This window comes from Sminthopsis crassicaudata, chromosome 5, assembly GCF_048593235.1.
Source record: "Sminthopsis crassicaudata isolate SCR6 chromosome 5, ASM4859323v1, whole genome shotgun sequence".
NCBI classification, from domain to species: Eukaryota; Metazoa; Chordata; class Mammalia; order Dasyuromorphia; family Dasyuridae; genus Sminthopsis; species Sminthopsis crassicaudata.
In genome coordinates this window covers 44,456,419-44,477,063 of record NC_133621.1, presented here as the reverse complement: position 1 = coordinate 44,477,063, position 20,645 = coordinate 44,456,419, and the positions used below count along the sequence as shown (strand labels likewise).

General features: G+C 38.5%; 1 protein-coding gene across 2 annotated transcripts in view; it reads right to left on the bottom strand.

The window, feature by feature from the left end:
- CRTAP (cartilage associated protein) overlaps positions 1-20,645 on the bottom strand; it is an 84,101-nt gene that overhangs the window by 10,561 nt on the left and 52,895 nt on the right. The window contains exon 7 of one of the 2 annotated variants that reach the window (XM_074272216.1): positions 10,850-12,898. The exons of the other annotated variant lie outside the window; for it this stretch is intronic. Coding sequence (XP_074128317.1) covers positions 12,845-12,898 — 54 coding nt within the window. The 3' untranslated portion in view covers positions 10,850-12,844. Of the gene's footprint in view, positions 1-10,849; positions 12,899-20,645 lie in introns of those variants that run through there. 2 annotated transcript variants of the gene reach the window in all.

The window sequence follows — 20,645 nt, the reverse complement described above, 5'->3', positions numbered from 1 at the left end:
ATATGTTCTTTCCTGTCAATAAGATATGAAAATATAATGTCTATTCTACTAAGTCTGCCATGTTCCATGATAAATGCCATTGAGTTACTAAGTAAAGTGATTATCCAAATAAAAACTATAGAAATGGCACAACAAATGAAAAGGGGGAAGTACCTTTGTATTTCAACAGCTTTTATTTTTCTAAATTCAAAGACTTCTGTTTCCAATAGAATTGGATTTCCATAAACAGTCAAAAGCAGGAAGAATTCACCCTGGCAGAGGTGAATATAACACTGACCCCAGGTGTTAGAAAATCTGGAATCTGTTTCCCTCCCTGCCAGATAACAAAGGCCAAATCACTTAGCTCTATAGTTTTCATAAATATAATATGAAAAGGAGACACGTTTTTAACTCATAACTTTCTTGATGGTTGGGAGTGGGCTTTCATTGTTCTACCCAATAGGTTTCATGCAGAGTAACTACACGGTCCATGTTTTGTGGAATTTAGTTAAATGAGGAAAATGGTGTTTGAATCGACCTTTTTAATGAGAAAAGTCTGGACCCAGATGGCACTGGAGAAGAAAGTGAGAGTGGTGACTTTGCCCAGCCCACCTTCACTGAAATGCAATTCACTTGCATCACCTCACTGATGTCATGCTCTTTGAGAACAAAGGACAAACCATAACCTCAGTGAGTAAAGTGCCCACTGGGAACCCAACTGGAACTGACAGTTGGGAAAATTTTCTTTCTTTCTTCCCTTTTTCTTCCTTCCTCCCTCCCTCCTTTCCCTTCTCCATTTCTTCCCTCTCTGCCTCCCTTTTTTCATTTCTCCCTCCTTCCTTTCTTTCCTGTTTTCTCCTTCCTTTCTTTCCTTCCTTTCCTCCTTCCTTTTATCTTTCCTTTTTTCCCTCCCCCTTTCTTTCCTCCCTCCTTTCCTTTTTTCCTTCCTTCCTTCTTTCTTTCTTTCCTTACTTCCTTTTTCCTTCCTGCTTTCCTTTTTTTTTTTTTTCTTTGCTTAAAACAATGTTTAAAAAAAATTTTTTTGGTTGCTAAAAACTTTCAAGATAAATTGGAGTTTACCGGCTAGATTTCTTTCCTAAGGACTATCTTTAAACCCAAATGATTCTGACTCTCATTGATTGGCCAATCATAGGTCCCAGGCCAAGCCCTATTTGGTCACTGTTTGGGCCCTGATTGACTCAGAGTGAATGTAAATAGAAATCTTTTCTATCTTAATCAGAAACCCTGAGGTTTGGGTTTAAAAAAGAAAAGACTAGGTAAAAGAGGCCATTCTTTGCCTCAATTCTTACTTAGCCTTAACCACTGAATGGGAATTACCTCAGCCAGACTAAGTCCTGTTAAAGAGCCAAGCTTTAAAAGGCCAAGGTCTCCCATAGCATCCCGAGCTGCTTGATCCTCTTGATCTATGTGTGACTACTAGACCCACATGACTCTGGAGGACAAAGTGAGGCTGGTGACTTTGCACAGCCCATCTCACTTAAATCCAATTCACTTGCAAGTCATGGCTTCACCTCCCTGATATCATGGCCCTCTTTGAGAATGAAGGACAAACAACAACAACAAAAAGTCCTCCATAAATGCTAATGTTACTGGCAAGACTGGTCACACAGTAAAACCTCATCTCTTTTATTTGATTGTTTTTTTTTGAGGTACCAGTGGGTTAAAGAGATAATCAGATCAAACCAAACTGAAAATGCTCATAAAGCCTGAGTTGTCATTCTCCCTCTTCTTCATCCATGAAAATCCCAGTCTATCTTGTGATCTGGGAAGGGCAAGCCAAGGAAGGGACAGCATAAACCCCAATTTGCCAGAGCCCCAAGGCCCAATTTACTAAACCTTCAGCTGAAGCTTAAGTTCTCTTTTCCTTTTTTATGTTTTTTTATGGAGTTTCAACTCTCCACACTGGGTCATTCAAGCCTTGAGTCCCCAGAAAAAAGAAGTCGCTGTTTAAAGCATGGCAGACAGTCAAGAGTTCAGACATCTGCAGTGAAGGATTAGTTGTGGGTTTTTCTCAGTGCCTCGCTACCAACTGCATCACAGCTCCATGTTCAAACATTATTAAATGAGAATGTTTTCTCTGGCACCGATCCCCTTTCTCCCCACAGTTTAAGTATTGAATTTTTAAAAAGTGAAGGAGCTCTGGTTTACGGCTCACATTTAGAACTTAAAAACATATTTTCATAGGCGCTGGCAGAGGTGGGCAGCTGTTTATCCTCACTGGCAGCCATCATAAACACTTTCCTTTCGAACCTTTGTCTATTTGCAATTCAGAATTCGGTGCAATAAAATTTGCATGCTATTAAAATCCTTTTAATGGGAACTCTTTAAAAGAACAGATTTCCTGAGTTAGACTTTACTGCTAATAGTTATTGCAGTAAACCTGGATCACAGAGATCTCCCCAGAAGGTTGGTAGGTAGGAATATCCAGGCTTTCAAAAATAAAGAACCATTTTAATAAGGCAACTTTGTTAGCTTGCATTCTACTTTTATCTGATAGTCACCCTTTAAATATTTGCAGCTTGCCTTATTTTTTTTCCTCCGACTTCATTTTCTTCCTCCAGAAATGAACATTACTTCCAAAATCAGATCCTAATAGTACCAAGCTATCATGACAACATCCCTTAACCTAACCAGCAAACACGACCTGTCCTTCCTCCAAGATGAAATGGTGCTGGATGTGATTGAGTTGGGTATTCTTACATTATGGAACATGGATCTAGAGCTAGAAAAGACCAGGAGGCCATTTAGTCCAAGGCCACCCCTTCCCCCACTGATGTAGAAACTGAAATTCAAGAATGTGACTTGCCTAGCAAGTAGCAGAGGTAAAATTTGAATCCATGTCCCCTGACTTCTTACAGGGTCCCATGCTTCCTCTCCCTGAGAGCTGGATGAGGAGGGAGGGAAAAAAAAACCTTGGGCTCCAGGGACTACCAGCTGTGCAAGCTCCCACATAGAAAGCTCTTTGAGTAGGAGGCTTTCGATGCTGAGTGAGCTTTTCAATATTGCACAAAAAGCCTATGACTTTTCAATGACACATGGAGAGTCCAGGCAAATGGCACCTTTCCATCCTTGCATTGTGAGCTTCTCAAAGCCATGTAAGTGGTGGCAATATGTGAGCAACACCAGATTAGCGTGTCTGTCTGTGTGCAGACACGGGAGTGCTCACACAATGTGTATGTCTGTTTTTCAGTCGTTTTTGTCTATCACATCCAACTCTTCATGACCGCGTTTGAAATTTTCTTGGCAAAGATACTGGAGTGATTTTACAGATGAGAAAATGAGACAGGGTTAAGTGACTTGCTCAGGGTCACATGGCTGATAAGTATCTGAGACCAGACTTTAAGTCAGAAAGATGAGTTCTGATTCTAGATCTGGCACTCCATCCATTGGAACACTTAGCTACAGGTCTTTGTTATAAATAAATAAATAATAATAAATGCTTTTGAAGTTTAAAAAACAACCACCACCACCCAATAACTACACTCCACATGTGTGGTACTGAAAGAAGGAAGAGCACCAGGACTGACTTTCATCAAAAGACTTGGGCAATATGCCACAAGGTAAGCCTTCATCTGAGCCAGATTTGGACACGCCAACGGTCTCATAAACATGTTTATTTTCTTTTGAAAAGATGGACCTGGCTGACGCTTAGCCTGGAGGATCTCAATCCAGGAAACCCTTCCAGGAACCTTCTAAGAAACATGCCCATGGAGGTTATTGGGGTTGAGGGTTGGGCTTTTTTTTTCCTTTTAAGTTCAGTATACAAATTTGCATTTTAACGGTCTATTTACAGAAACTGTTCCTTTTTTTTTTTCCAATTTATTTTTTTCCAATTTGATTTAATTTGTTTTGAAATGGAAAATGCAGTCACTTTGAATCTCCCTGATCCCAGCTGTAAGAGATTTAGTGTGCTATAAAATGCAGACCACATCACCTTTGCAAACATTGATAATCCAGTACATTATAGTGGGCATAAATAGAATATATATAATATAAATAAGTTTATATTATATATATTGTGTATTTATATATAAATGTATATTTATATATAAATATTTAAAATTAGTATATATAAATATTTAAATGTTTCTATTTAATATTATGTTTATATATGAACATACATGTAAATAAATATTTAAAATAAATAAAATACATGTAACTCAGTCCATATAATATGTTAGGGCAAAAGCCAGACCTCCAAAGGCAGTTGTTACAAAAACATTTCTTTAAAAACCTGAGTCTGGTAAGCAGATACAACCCATTACCTATTTGGAATCTTAAAGATAGAAGCATCCTTAGAAATCACTTAGTTCAAGGCTCTCATTTTCCAAAAAAAAAGCAACAACTCCAAAGAGGTTATGATTGGTTCAAAATTGTAGCCTGGAGCCTAGGCCTTTTGACTCCCCACTAAGCTGCCTGAATACAGTGTCTGTTTGTAGCTGATGAAGTGAGAAGAGGTTGGGCTTCCAAATTTGTAGCTACAACTAGCAGTTTGGGTGCCCAGCCTCATCAGCAACTTCTTTTCTTTTCTTTTTTTTTTTCCTGAGGCAATTGGGGTTAAGTGACTTGCCCAGGGTTTCACGGCTAGGAAGTGATAAGTATTTGAAATCAAATTTGAACTCAGGGGCAGAACTCTAGCCACTAAGTCATCTAGCTGCCCCCACCCAAATTGCTTTAAAATCAGCTTTTAAAGTCAAATCAATAGAAGAAAGAAGAAAAAAACTCCTTCCCCTCTACATTACCTCACCTTCTCCCCTCATCCCATTTCCACCACCCCTAACACACACACACACACACACACACACACACACACACACACACACCTATGAAGTTATTGCTCCTGGAAGCCGCCCCCGAGGGGGTCTGAGGGCAATCAGGTAGAAACCATTCCACTGAGATGCAGGAGTATACCTTCTCTAGCTTCCTATTTTAATGAATTATTCTTGCTAACTGGTCACTAGGCCCCTTGTTACTATACTATTAAAGGATCATAGGATCAGATTTCAATCTAAAAGGGTTTTTAGAGGTCATCTTATTCATAGCCTTTTATTTTATAACTGAGTCCAGAAAACTCACTTAAATTCTCAAGGTAGGAAGTGGCCCAGCTAGGGGGGTTGTACTCCCTAATCCTCTGCACATAGTTCTAAACTTTAAGTGCTATTAACACCAACTAAATTTCAGGTTCCTGAATCCAAGGCCTGATTGCCCTGCCCTAGGTCTAGCTCAGTACAGATACGTGAAACAGATAAAATTCAAGCTAAGTGGAGGTTCTTTCAAGTGCTGTGTATATGCTTGTATATACATGCAGAGCCCATTTGTTTCCATAAAAATTCTGTACATGTGGTAACATTTTCTCCTTAATATATGATTATGAAACTACTGAGCTGACTTCATATGGGCTTGTTTTGAGTAATCTTTCCAGAGAAAGAGACAGAGACACAGAGACAGAGAAAGAGATTCAGAATCAGAAACAGAGACAAAGATATAGGAGAGAGAGAGAGAGAGAGAGAGAGAGAGAGAGAGAGAGAGAGAGAGAGAGAGAGAGAGAGAGAGAGAGAGAGAGAGAGAGAGAGAAGAGAAAGAGAGAGAGATTTGTGTTGATCTATTGATATGCTTCCCCATTTCCCCTTTGTGGCCCACAGCATGCATTTGCAAGACAGCTGGCCAGAGTCATGAGACAGAGCAAATTTTAACTGCCCTATCTATGATTTCTAAACACAATCTTGGCTTCCATTCAAAACCCAAAGCAATTGAGTAAATGAGCCACTGATGAAATCACAGTCAGGCAACCCATCAAGCACAACTGACCTGTTTTAGAAAGGATAACTCAATGTAATAATGATGGCTCTCTGACAGGAGAGGGAAGCAGGATCACACCCGTGATTTCATTGGTCTAAGGGTACTCTCAAAGAACAAAGTCTCTCCTCTGTTGCAGATAAGTCCTTGTGGGGCAGATTATAATCAGATTGCTGATTATTGTACAGAGATGTTCAGATTTGCCCAATGTCACCCAGACAGTATATATCAGAGGCCAGATTTGCTTCTAGGTCATCCCCAATTGCCAGTCTGCCTCTTTTAGTCATAAAATGTCTATAGATCACCCTGTTTTTTGAAGTGAACCAACATCAAAAAAAGAACAAGAAAACTTCACTAGTAAGATTTCCCCTATTTTCATATTTTCTATTATATATGTGTAAAGATTTATATAAAATATATATGTGTGTGTGAGAATGTGTGCATATATATGCCCATATATAATAAATTAGAAGGAAGGAGACTATTTTCATCTCTTGTTAATGTCGTCCCTTTTGAGCAGGAACTTTTAACTTCTTCGGATGTCATAGAGTCTTTTGGAAATGTCTAGTAAAGTTTGTGAACCTTTTCTTAGAACAGTATCAAATACATAAGATTGTAAAACAGACCAATATATTGAAATGCTACTTGAGGACAAGAAGATGCCAAAATAGTGATGAACATAAACAGTTTTCTGGTATATTTGCATCAACTGTAATGTGATCTACTGTTTTATGTATGATCCTCACAACAATCCTGTAAGATAAGAGCTATTATTCCCATTTTACAGATGAAGAAACTGAGGCTGAGAGAGATAGAGTGATTTTTCCAGAGTCGTCATATAGTCTGAAGCAGAATTAAAACTCTGATCTTCCTGATTCCAAGTCCAACTCTCCACTCATTGTAGAATTTGGTTCTACATTTTATTGATAAGCCCAAGTATATGGTAGCAAATCAAGGAGAACCAAGGCAAGACCACCCCAAGTAAACACAGCAATGGTCCATACCAAAGGCAAAGCCCCAGATGACAGATAATCCATAGCATCACTTGTATGTATCTCTGATATGTTTAGTCATTTTCAATTGTGTCTGACTCTCCATGACCCTAGGTGGGCTTTTTTCGACAAAGTTATTGGAGCAGCTTGCCATTTCCTTCTCCAGCTCATTTTACAGATGAGGAAAATGAGGGAAAAACAGGGTGAAGGGGACTTGCCCAGGATCATACAGCTAAGAGACTATCTTCCAGACTCCAGGCTTAGCACTCTATGCATTATGGCACCACCTAGTGGTGTATATTTGTAATGTGGTGACAACCCAAGGACAATATGAGGTTTGAAGGAATGGAGTAGGGGAAGCTAGGTGGTACAGTGGATAGAGCACCAGCCCTGAAATCAGGAGGACCTGACTTCAAATCTGACCTCAGACACTTAACACTTCCTGGCTGTGTGACCCTTAGTTAAGTCACTTAACCCCACAACTATCTCAGCAAAAATAAATAAATGAATGAATGGATGGACAAATAAATAAATAAATAAATAAATAAATAAATAAATAAATAAATGAATGAATGAATAAATAAATAAATAGATGGATAGATTAATAAATAGATGAATAAACGAGTAAATAAATAAATAAATAAATTGGGGATATCATTCACCCAAGGAAGGTGACATTTCAGAAACACATCAATAAGGGAATAGGGAGACTTCTACTCCAATGAATGTATGGCAAACCAAACATTTGCTTTGGATGGTCTCAATTAAAGTTATATCTTATGAGAATCATAGAATTTGGAGCAGCAATCATCTAGCTCATTACAGACTCATGAAGTTATAGTTAGAAGGAGCCTCAAGGGATATCTAGCTTATTGCCCCCATTTTACAGATGACAGGTTAAGTGTCTTGCCCAAAGTGATACAGGTATCAAATTTCAGAGAAAGAATTTGAACCCAGATTCTCTGGCAACAAATTCAATGATCTTGTCACTGCAACACATCAATGACTCAAAGAGACTTTTTTTTTTTTTTTTTTTGCTCTTACTCATTTTTTTTTTTTTTTTTTTTTTTGGTTCTTTGGTTAATAAATCAATTAATCAAGACAAACCCAGAGGTTACAAAAAAAAAAAAAAAAAAAGCAGAATAGTCCCTGCCCTCAAGGAGCATACATTCTAATGGGGGGAAACAATTTGTATACAGGCATCAGAGTGGACAGATTTAGGGAAAAGAAACCAGCATCACAAGAGCCAAGCAGTAGGTTGCCCTTTTGAAGAGCAAATACTATATATATATACATATATATATGGACATGGATATAGGATAAATTTAAGGTTAATATCAGGTTGTACCATATCAATAGTTGTAGCTGTTCAACAACAAGATTATGTGATGATCAACTCTGATGGACGTGGTTCTTTTCAACAATGGCAATTCCAGTAGACTTGAGGTGGAAAGATGTAATGTTCGGGCTATCTTTCTGGAGGTCCTCGGGATCAGCCCGAGTCCTTGATCTTAGTGGAGAAGTGATGAAGGCAGGCCACCATGAGGCAGGTCAAAGATGGAATCTCTCATTTCCAGTCCTCAGTCCTTAAATACCCTATTACAATTACATCATTACAGCATCCTTAATATGTGTGAACTAGAGAACTGTTACATCACCATGTTAAGCACTGAGTATATATGTAAACTAGAGAACCATCATCTCATCAATCCCACTGAGTTAACACCTTGTTGTAAGTATCCTTGTTTCAAGTAGACTTCTCCGAAGTTCCGGCCCTCTACAGAAAGAGCCATCTGCATCCAGAAAGAGGACTGTGGGAACTGAATGTGGATTACAATATAGTATTTTCACCTTTTTGTTGTTTGCTTACTTTTTTTTCCTCATTTTTTCCCTTTTTGATCTCATTTTTCTTGTGCAGCATGATATTGTGGAAAAATGTATAAAAGAACTGCACATGTTTAACATATATTGGATTACTTGCTGTCTAGGGAAGGAGATGGGAGAAAAGGAGGGAGAAAAATTCGGAACACATGGTTTTGCAAGGATAAATATTGAAAAAAGTATCTTTGCATGTATTTTGAAAATAAAAAACTATTATTTAAAATAGTTATAGCTGTTAATAAGTGGAATGAACTGCTTTGGCAATTAGTGTTTTCCTCTTCAAAAGAAATTTTCAAGAAAACACTAGGTGATATGTTGTATTTAACCCATTTTCATGGAACTATCTTTTGGACTGTGAAATTCAAATTCTGTTGTGATTCCACAATCTTGTCTTTAAAACAACATATGCTTGGCTGGCTATTTCTTGTCCCCTTTCAACTCCTTGCAACCAAAACAAAACAAAACAAAAACAAAAATGAAAGAGCAGAGTAAAATTAATCAGGAGCCTACAGGTAGAGAAAAAAATTGGAAATTCTATGTGGCACATGTACATGGAGAAAACTTAAATATTATCTCCAACAGCAAAATGAATACTGCTGGCCCAGTCTTTAGACTTTTGACAGTCTGTATACCATTTATTTTGGTGACTTAGAGGGTAGTTTCCTACTAGATTATGAATGGATATCTTCTGTGTTTTTTTGTTTTGTTTTGTTTTGTTTTATCTGTTTTGGTAAATCAATTTAGTATTTACTAAACATTTGGTATCGCCCAGGTATCCTGAGAATACAATTTAAAAGCAGAAACAGCCCCTTTCCTCAAGGGGCATACATTCTGATGAACCAGATAGACATACAGAGCAGCTTTGGAAAGGATATCTTAACTATGTCTTAGATATGTCCCAGATAAATTATCTAAACAGTTTTTATAAATATTAAGGGCTGCTTACTGGACTACAATCTTCCTTCCCTCCCTGCCCTGATGGCCTCTTCCCCACTGAGTTCAAAAAGCAAATTGTTGGAGTTGAAGAAGAGTCCCAGCAGCGAGTGTGGAGGGGAAAAAATCTGCCTCTCTCTGGGGAGCTGCCATCTCCCCCAATGGGAAATCATATTTTCCTTATTCATCATCAGGCTTGATTGCCTATTAGGAGGTTGAGTTGATGTGAAAAATATGCTTTATTTACAATGCCAACAATAAAAACGTTAATTCCCCAGGCCCCAGAGGTTTTACAAACTGAACCCCCATCGGCTTCCCCAGGAGCTTCCTAGCCAAATGTCTGGCCAGATGATCATCGCTGGTCCACTTCCTTTCATCTAGGGGAACTTCTGGGAAAAGAAGATGCTCAAACCTTTAAACTCTTTTTTTAGGAATCTGGGTCAATTAATGGAAGACTTTTGATTCAGTCTTACAGAAGAACATCAAAAATCTCGTAGCCTACAGAAGGTTTTTCCCAACTTACTCTTCAACTTAAAGTGTCACCAAGAGACTTTTTGACTTCAAAGAAAGCAAAATAAATAAAGCCAATAGAGGAATAGGACCATATCTACAAAACTGGATCCGACCTGTTAATTTTACTGAACAAAAAATTAGGAATGAACTGTACATTTGGCATTATTTAAGAGTTAGAAATGGGTTTCTTTCTTTTGAGGGGGATCAGGTGAGTGTGGAGAGAAGGGGTTTGGGATGGAGATCCTGCTCAGGTTTGTTTCTCTAAATGGCATCTGAAATCTCTCCAAACTCTGAGATTTATCATTTTAAAATGATTTCGATGGCAAGGCTCTCTTGAGCCTGAGATTATTTTTAGCTTGAACACTTGCTTAGTGTGCTTAGGAAAGACTGGTAACTCTTCAAAGTAGTCAAAAGAATTTATTTTGGTATCCAGAAAAAAATCTTATTTGCATCTCACCTCTGGGGAAAGAGCAGAAGAGCTGGTACAAATCATGGCCTGTTACTTATTTACAGGCAAGTCATGACTTCTCTGGACTTAATTTTTTTCCTCTTTAAAATAACACAATAGAGCTCATCGACTGGGGAATGGCAAATTATGATATATTTATAAAAGAAATGATAAATATGGCAAATTCAAAGAGGTATGGGAAGTCAAATAAACTGATACAGAGGGAAGGGAGCAGAACCAGAAAATGACACATGATAACTACAATAATTTAAACACAAAGAAGATACAATGGAATTCTGTATAATTAGAATGATCAATCTCAGCCCTAGAGAAGAGTTGAGAAAAGTATTACATTTCTTCTTTACAGAAAAGGACACCTAGATGTGGCCATATTGCATGTCATGCCAATCATGCTGAAATGTCTGGTTTTGAGGATTAGATTTTTTTTTTCTCGATCTTTTGGATCTTGTTACAAAGAGATGACTCACTGGAACTCACTGGAGAGGGGAGTGGAGAAGATTCTATTCAGAAATGAGGGTGAATAAAAGAAAAAGCTAACAACAGGGGCAGCTAGGTGGTGCAATGGATAGAGCACTAGCCCTAAAGTCAGGAGGACCTGAGTTCAAATCTGACCTCAGACATTTCTAGCTGTGTGACCCTGGGCAAATCATTTAACCCCAATTGCCTGAGGGGGAAAAAAGAAAAAGCTAACAATAAAATTAAGATGAAATAAAATAAATTATATATAGGACTGAATAATTTACAAGGTCACCTCTAACTCCAAATCCTGTCAATTAATGAGATTGGACTCTTTTTGTGAGGTAAGTGATTAACAAAGAGTTGCTTTCATTGGAGAAAAGAGTTCATATTGAACTTTTTCTATCTGAAGTTACTATATATCATACAACATATAACTCATGATTTCACTGGTATAAGGGATGTCTCAAATGAGGAAACTCTCCCTACTGATATAGGTCAGTATCTTCTTATGGCAGGTAGGAAGCTAGATAGAGTCTAGACTTAAGAGTTATGGAGACCTGAATTCAAATTTGGCTTCAGACTACCTTTGGGACCTTAGCAAATCACTTAATCTTGATGCCTCAGTTTCCTCAACTGTAAAACTGTAAAAAGAGCATCTACATCACACAGTTATTGAGAGGAACAAATAAGATAATATCTCTAAAGCATTTTAAAGCAGCATCTGGAACATAACTGATGCTTAATAAATACCTGTTTTCCTTCCATTCTTTGCAATTTATTGTCTCAGAGTTTCCTGAGATACTGAGCAGTTAAGTGATTTGACCAGGGTCACCTAGCACTAGCTAAAGTTGGGAGGCGGATCTTGAACACAGGTCTTCAGACTTTAAAGTCAGTTCGCCATCCTCTATGTCATCTCTCTTCTCATTATGGAGAATTAAGACTCACTCTGTCTTGTTTTCTATATCACCCCAGAGGAACTTTCTCCCATTGAGTCTTCAACCATTCCTTAGCCTCCATCATTACAAGGCTCTGCTGGCTAGATCAAGAACTGCTTCTTGAAATTAGAAGAGAAAGAGAAAAGGGGAAATAAACTAATAAACAAACAAACAAACAAACATCAGAGTTGGTGTTCACCATCTCCCACTCTAACTTGGGCTTATCTCCTCACAACTTATTATAAAAGCTTTTAAACAAACCTTAAAAAATACATGTAGAAGACCACAATGAGCACCTCCCTTAATTAAAGACCTTTGGTTTGGTTTTATTGAGGTTGGTTCAGGGCACAAATGGCAAGACTTGGAGAGTCTTCCTTCTCCAACTCACCCCTTTTCCATTCACCTGCTCCACAACTTCTCCAAGTTTTTTGGGAAAAAGCATATTAGTTTCTGATTCATGAGTCAGTGAAGGACTTGAAAACTAAGACAAACAAATTCAATGGCAGCAGAAAACTTTCATGATTGTCTCTCTTGGGGGAAGGGAGGGCTGGTTTCATTAACAAGATTACACTATTGGAGAAAGCTAAGCAAGGAGACCAAAGTTGAGGATACTTGTTCAGCCAGACAGGTGGCCAGGTTTGATGGAGAGAAGGTACAGGAGGATAAGTTGTATAAGTTGATCTTCCTGCTTACAGCGAGTATTAAGAGATCAAAACTGGTGCTCTCCCTCTATGTCCCAGCACAAAAGGGAGGCTTTGAGGTATCATGAACCTGAGCAAAGGGAGTAAAGGGAAGAATCACTGTGGACCTTGTGCTTCTGGGGGAAATGTCCACAATGCTCTGAAATTTCTTTGGTACATTTCTGATTAACCGCCTCCTTCTTCCTCCAGGAGTTCATCCAAGTATTCCACAACTTCTCCCTATAAAAACCAGATGAATAATTTATCCAATGATCACAACAACATAGAGAAAAAGAGCTGTTAAGATTTGAATACTGTGACAACCAACCAAGATTTCAGAAGGACAATGAAGAAAACGTCTCATTTATTGTCTATCTTCTACTACAGTGGCAGCTATGGGAGAAGGGCTGGCCTGAATTACTCCCCATTCCCCTTCTGCTAAGACCTCCACCCAACTTATTCAGGAAGCCTGATAGAAAGCCAGGCAGTAGATGTGATTACTATTGATTCTGCAATAATTTGTCATTATGTATTTATATATTTGCATAGGTTATTACATATTTACATAATTTAATATTGATGTATTTCTTAAGTAACATGCTGCTACCATTTTTAAAATCAGCTTCCTATTTTTCATGTGTTTCTGATGAAGTTGAATATCATGATCATGCCCCTGATCCCATTTTCCCCATAAGCCTTGGGGTTAATTGTTCTATTTCACATAACTTAGTGCTTTGGAGGGAATACTTAGGTTGAGTTAAAGCAGAACTGCCTGAACTTCTTTACAGTAGATAGAAAACTAACCTTGGAATAAGGACAAACTGGGTCGAATCCTTCCTCTGATGAATATTGTGGATGACAAGTATCTCAATATTCTAGGCAACTCTCTTAGATAATCAGTTAAAAAAAAAAAAAAACTGTAGACTTTTATTGACATAGGGTGCTTCCTCAGCAAGCTATTCCCTACATTAAGAAAAATCACAACTCTTTCTGACTCCCATTTTAGGGTTTTCTTGGCAAAGATACTTCTCCAGCTCATTTTACAGATGAGGAAACTGAGGCAAACAATTAAATGACTTCACTAGGGTCACACAGCTAGCAAGTGAAAGAGGCCAGATACTCATGAAGATAAGTCTTCCAGATTCCAAGTCTGGTGCTCTATCATTGCATCATCTAGCCACACAAAATCACAATTTCCAATGTCTATTCTTATATTTATTTGTTACATTGGGTTTTTTTGGAGGAGGGAAGATCTTGTAAGGATTGTAACAGAAGAGATGAAGGAGGAGGAGGAAAAAGAAGAAAAAGAAAAGAGCACCAGTGAAATATTAAAAAATCCTTAGGTGTAGTGGAATTTAGAATGCCTTTTTTTAAAATCAATATTTAGAAAAGAAGGTTTAATTTTTACTCAATATCATTGACCTTATCACAATGATTGGGACAGTGAGATGGCTTTGATAACTCTGGAAAAACTATACTTCCTCTCAACAAGAGTCAACAAGCAATCACTGCATTGAAGGCTAAGGATCCGTAGGAAAAAGCTTACAACATTTCTCCTGCAGTGAGTTCTACCTGTTCACCCACTTCTATTTGTCCATATCAGCATGAGCATTCACCATGTATGGGGTCTCAAAATGGCCCACCCATCATACATAGAGAACAGAGAGGAAAGACAATTTGAAGATTAGATAATGTAGGAACAAATCACTACTCTGACCTATACACAGTAAGTGCTTAATAAATGCTTTTTTTATTTATTCCCTCAGTCAACAGATATTTAAGCGCTTAGTGGACTTCCAACCCTCCCTGCCTTGAAGGACCCCATTCCTACTCAAAATGGAGTTGTTCATAGAATCACAATGCTAAGGAGACTGCGAATACAAGAGAGACACAAGGCAGTCCCAGTTTAGTCCCAAGATCATACAAGAATGGTCCTATGTGACCTTGGTGAGAGGAGAGGGACAGTTCATAGGAGGTTCAGGGACTCAGAAAACATAAGTTCAATCTCCTTTTATGAAAAAGGAAACCAACCTAGACTCAGGGAAATGAAATGAGCATTTGAGGCAGAGTCTGACCCCACTCGGAGCCAGTGTTTCCTTCTACTTTGCCACGCAGACTTTTCGCAGCTGTAAAAAGATGAGCTTGGGTCAGAGGAGTTCTGAAGTCCTTTCTGGCCCAACATTTCTGTTCCCTTTTCATAACTTACTTTTCCTCAGCCTGCATAAATTTTCTCTTTGCCCTTCCTGTTAATTAATAGTCCCTCTATGTACCCCACACTATCTTTTATTGCAAAGAATGAGAGAAGAGAATCCTCCCTACAAGAAGCTTCATCCCTCTTCCTCCTCCTTCTTTTTCCCTGTTGGCTCTGGAGTCCTTTCCCCCTCCCTCTCTGCTCAGCTGAGGAGCTCAGGACAAACCCCACTGTGGTAGCCTAATCTTCCCAAGACAGAAAGCAATCCAGAGAGATTTCCTCAGCCTGACACTCAAAAACCAAGGGCCCATTGGTGGTTCTTTCAAGTTTTGAATGCATAGCCTCATAAAAATGTGGCCCTGACCTTGGGGAGTTTTTTAAGATTGTAAAGCAATTTAGAACTCTATCAAGTGTACAAGTAATAAAGGAGGCTATTAATTTTTTACTAAATGTTTCTACTGTGCCATGCCTGAGATTAGGAAAAATTAAATTTATACGTGTGGAAGGCAATTGCTTGTAAAAGCAAGATCACTGAACAGCTTGAGAGCTAATGTGGATGTCCTGTTAGGCTGCAATTAGGAAATCTGGGTTGATGTCCCGGCTCTGCCACAAATTAGCTGGGTAGCCACAAACAAGGGACTTTATATGTCAGTACCTCAGTTCTCTCATCTATAAAATGCGGGAACTAGATTAGGACAAGGGTTCGTCATCTTTTTTGAGTTTTTTTGCTGGATGCTGAAGCCTATGGACCCCTTTCTCAGAATACTTTGAGTTTTATTTTTTGTTTGTTTGTTTGCTTTTGTCTTTTAAGACTCAGTCACCCTCTCTCATTCAGCCAGAAAGTGTGCTCACAGGTTAAATCCTACTATCATTTGGGAGTGGCCCAGTGCTCCATTTAACCTGCTCTATCTCTGATCTACCCAGTTGGGACACCATAGTCTTGCCAAACTTAGCTCATATGTCCTGTCAATCTAAGAAATAGTTTAACTCAGGTTTAAACTCCTAAGCTCAAAAGTCCTAAACTCAAGCAATCCACTAGCCTCAACTTCATCAGTAACAGAGGTTACAAATATAAACCACCAGGACCAGCATAGAATAAATACATCAAATAAAATACATAAATCACAAAGGAAACCAATTATACTACAATACAATTATCAAAAGAGTAAAACAACCAAGTTCCCCAGGTTAAGAACTTCTGATAGATCATCTCTAAAGTCCTTTCAACTCTGTATGACACTAAGATATGAAACTCAGTTTTCCAATCTATAAAGTGGGAATAATGATATTTAAATTACTTATCCCCTATTCCAATCTTAGCTTTATTTCTGACTTCTTGAACTTGTACTTTAACATCAGGCCATACATTCTCACCCTGGAATTTTCTTTGGGTCTTGGCCCTCCACAGCCTGAAATATCAAGCTAGCCATGTAACCTTCTCACTCCAGAACGTCTCTGCCAGGAAGTCTCCCTTCTCCAAGACACCATTTTGAAGAGGGGACCAGCTCAATCAACCTTCATTCTCCACTCATCTGTGAATCAGACTTTTTGAACATCATCTTCATGGTCTGTTAGGATTACCAGGTGAGAACTCAGGTTGTCTGGACAGTGACAAGGTGAGAATTCAGGTTGTCTGGACAATTACAAGGTGAGAACTCAGGCTGACTTGACAGTTCTCTGGCCCAGACCTTTGGTTTGGGCCTCTAAAGGGAGTTTACACCTTAGGAATTCTAGGAGGAGCAAGCTCATTGGTTGAAGTGGTTCTTCCCAGAAGCCCTTGCATTATCTCACACCCATTCTCTGGGAGGATAAAAAGAGGCAACATTGATCCTGGGGAGCAGTCTGGACTGGGGAAGGACAAGAGCTGGAGGAGATTCAGAGCCAGGATTCAGCAAGAAGAAGAGGCTGGCTCCCAAGAAACCTGCTCATAGAGGAAAAGATTATACAGAAAAGAAACCTCCTCCCAGAGAAGGATTACAACTGAGAGACAATCAGAACTTTACAAATTGGCGTCCACACGTGGGGCAAGGACTTTTGCTTATCCTGACAAGGACTTATTCTGAGCCCTTCAGAGGAGCTAGACTGGACCTTCACAATGGTCAATAAAGGAATCTCCATTCCTCCTTTCTTTTTATGTCTCATTTTTGTGTTGTTTTTCCTTATTAGAAAGAAAGCCCCTTTATTTTTCTAGGAGATGGGGGGGGGTCTGTGATTTCTTTCCCAACATGCCTAATATGGAAATATGTTTTGCATGACCCCCATGTGTATAACCTACATCAAATTGCAACCTTTTTGACTGAAGGGAAAGTGGAGGGAGGGAGAGAGAATTTAGAACTCAAATATACATATATATATATACACACACACACACACATATATATATATATATATAATATTTACATGTAATTGGAAATAATATATATATATTATAATATATATTTTAAAGAATTTAAGAATTTAAAGAATTAAAGAATTTAAAGAATATAAGCTCCTTAGAAGCAGGAATTGTCTTCTTGCTGGTATATGATTTCCAGTACTTAGAAGAATCCCTGGCACCCAGTAAGCCATTAATAAATGCTTGTTGCCTTGTTGCTTTGCTGCATACCCCTCTCTCTATCCATTTAAAAACAAACAAAAAGAATGAATTGTGAAAACATGTTTTGTAAACCTTAAAGCACTCTTTACATGTGAACTGATTGGATCTTTTGGAGCACCTCAGAAAGAAAATGAAGGAGCAGCGCCTTTAAGTGAAGGAGTGGCCACTGTTCCTGGGAACAGCCTTCCCTCCCAGTCCCTCTGAACTCCTGCAGTGAAAACATCTGCAGTCCTTGAAGTGACCAGCACAATTTGGGTAGGAGGAAGGTTTATTTGGCTTTCAGCCCTCTTGAAAGATTTAAATAATATATAAATACAAATGTGAGGTGCAGAAACATCCCCAGGCCTTTTTAAGAATTTATCTTACTCATAAACAGAAAAAATAGGTGTGTATATGGGTGACTATGCCATTTAATAAACAATGACCAAATACCTACTTTGCTCAAGGCAAGGAACAGATAGATTGCCCAGTGGTTAGAGCACTGGGCTTGGATTCAGGAAGAATTGAGTGTAATTTCAACCTCTAAAGTTAATTAGCTTTGGCAAATGACTTAACCTCTGTTTATTCAATTTAAACCTTGGCTAGGTGTGTGACCTTACACAAATCATTTAATCTCTATGAGCTTGGTATGGAAACTTCCTGCATCAATATAGACCCAGAGGGACAATTTAGCTATAACTGAGGGCCTTGGAGAATCCACTGAGTCACCGAGTTACTAAGCAACATGTCCGAGGTCTCACAGATCAGGGCTTCTTATATCTTTCCCCACTTATGATCCTTTTTCACCCGAGAAATTTTTACATGACCCCTCATATATAGATATATAAAACATATAAGTCAAACATCTACTGGTCATAAATCATAAATTTGCAACGGCCACAAGAGCCCATATGGGGTTAAAAACCAGTTTAAGAAATTGGGACCTTATTGTGGTTCAGTCCTTTCAGTCACGTTTTCTTGGCAAAGATACTGGAGTGGTTTGCCATTTTCTTTTCCAGCTCATTTTAGAGATGAGGAAACAGAGGCAACACAGTTAAGTGATTTGCCCAGAGTCATGCAGATCACAAAGATTCATCTTCCTGAATTCAGACACTAAGTAGGACTTGAGCTAATCTTCCTGACTCCTAAGCCAGTTCTCCATCCAAAATGAGAGATACATTATTTCTCAGATCTAATTTACAACTAATAATGCAAACATGAGTCCATTTCATTCAGTTTAATACATGTCTATGTAATACATCCTTACTATGCTATAAGAAACAATAAACATAAGGAATTCAGACAAGCATGGGAAGATTTATGAAAACTGATACAAAGTGTAGTAAGCAGAAACAGGGAAACAGTATAACAATAAGGACAACAATGTAAATGACAAAAACAAAAAAAGAAAAAAGAAAAGAATTGAAAGCTGTATTTAAAATCACCTAACAAAGATGATGAGAAAATACACTGTTTCCACTGTTTCCCTTTTTTTTTTTTTTTTTACAAAGGTAAAGGACTATGGTGAAGGACTATTGTACATTCTGATAGACCAGTTTTAATAAACTGCTTTTTTATTCTTTGCTATAAGCAATAGTCTATTAGGAAGGGAAGAAAAATAGATTTGGAAATAAAGAGGATATAAAAACAAGACATCAACAAAAAAGAAAAATGTAATTGGGGAAGATATTCAAAGGAAAAAATAAATGCAATATTTAAATTTTAGTTAAAAATTATTGTCACTTTTTTTCTAACACAGATAAATAACTATTCCCTATTCTTGGTTAGGTTAGCTGTCTTTGCCCAAACTTCTCAGGCAGCTGATAAGAACAGGGGGCTTCAGGTTGATTTGGTATTTATGCTCTCATGAAATCATCTTACACTGATTACACCCTTGGAGAGGCTCATGCCCGACAAGGTCTGAGGCAGGTCTAGATTGACCTTCAAAGGTAGCAAGTGGGTTTGGTCAAAGTTTAGGGGAGAATCAATGCCCTGAAATTTGCTTTGTTGGGGATTTAGAGAGACATCTAGAGAGTAGTTCTCCTTCCTCTCTCCTATCCTTAAGGCTAATGTTCAGAGTCTGACCATGTTCTAGGTCTCTAGGATTATTAGCACCTCCATTTCACACACACACATACACAAATAAATGTGTGTACACATGGAAACATTACAGGGAAGTGAGTGGATTAGTCTCCCTCCTTTCAGCTTTACTCCCCCCTCAATGCCACCCGGTGGAGAAATTCACTAAGCTGTTAAATGTAGAGCTAAGAATAAACAGTTGGATCATCAGCCTTGCCCCCCACCTCTCCTGGTGGCAAGCCATCAACTCTTGGTGTGGAATGTGGACCTGAACCTCAGAAGCATTCTGCATGGAGAAGATAGACAAATATTTTCTCAGCGCTAATTCCAGAGAAACAACCTCCCTCTACACGTACCTAACAGTTTCACACTACCCTGAAGGCCAACGAATTTGGGAAGCTCTGGTCCCCATGGAAAAGATGTGAGCCAGGATAACCAATGCCAGTTTGTTCCCTGATGTGAAAGCTTCCAGGCTTTTTTTTCTTCCTGTAACTGATCCCAGGATGGAGAGCTCTTAACCGCCACCTCCCAACCTCCACCCTACCCCCTCATCTTTGATTTACTGGGCCCCTTTCCCATACTTTTAGAAAGGGAGAATTCTTTGCCTTAATAGCTGTATCATCATTTTGATGCACAAGCATTTTTAACTCCCAGAATGCCATAGTCATCTTGGTTAATTCTAGTCCACAAAGGATTATACATTTAGATCTGGGAAAAGATCTCAGAGGCCATCTAGTCCAAGCACCTCACTTCATAGATGAGTAAGCTAAGTGCCAAGAAGAGTAGATAATTTGCCTAATGTCACTTAGATAACCTTGGACTTTTTTTTCCCTACTTTCCATGGCTATTTAGAATTCATCTCTATTATGAAAGCAAAAGACCTGGGTTTGATCCTTGCTCTACCATTTTCACACTATGTGAATTTGGACTCTGAATTTCTTTTCTCACCTATAAAATGAAGGGGGACTGAATTAGGCAAGTCAGTGCCTCTGAGAAATTAGTCATGAACTTACATGGCTATTTTGGGTAACTTTTACACATCGTCAGTTGTGGAAATCCAATTCTATAATTTCACCTAATTATCTGTCTAGATAATTACTGATATCAGAAAACTGGTTCTAGCTGTGAGAGATGACAATTTC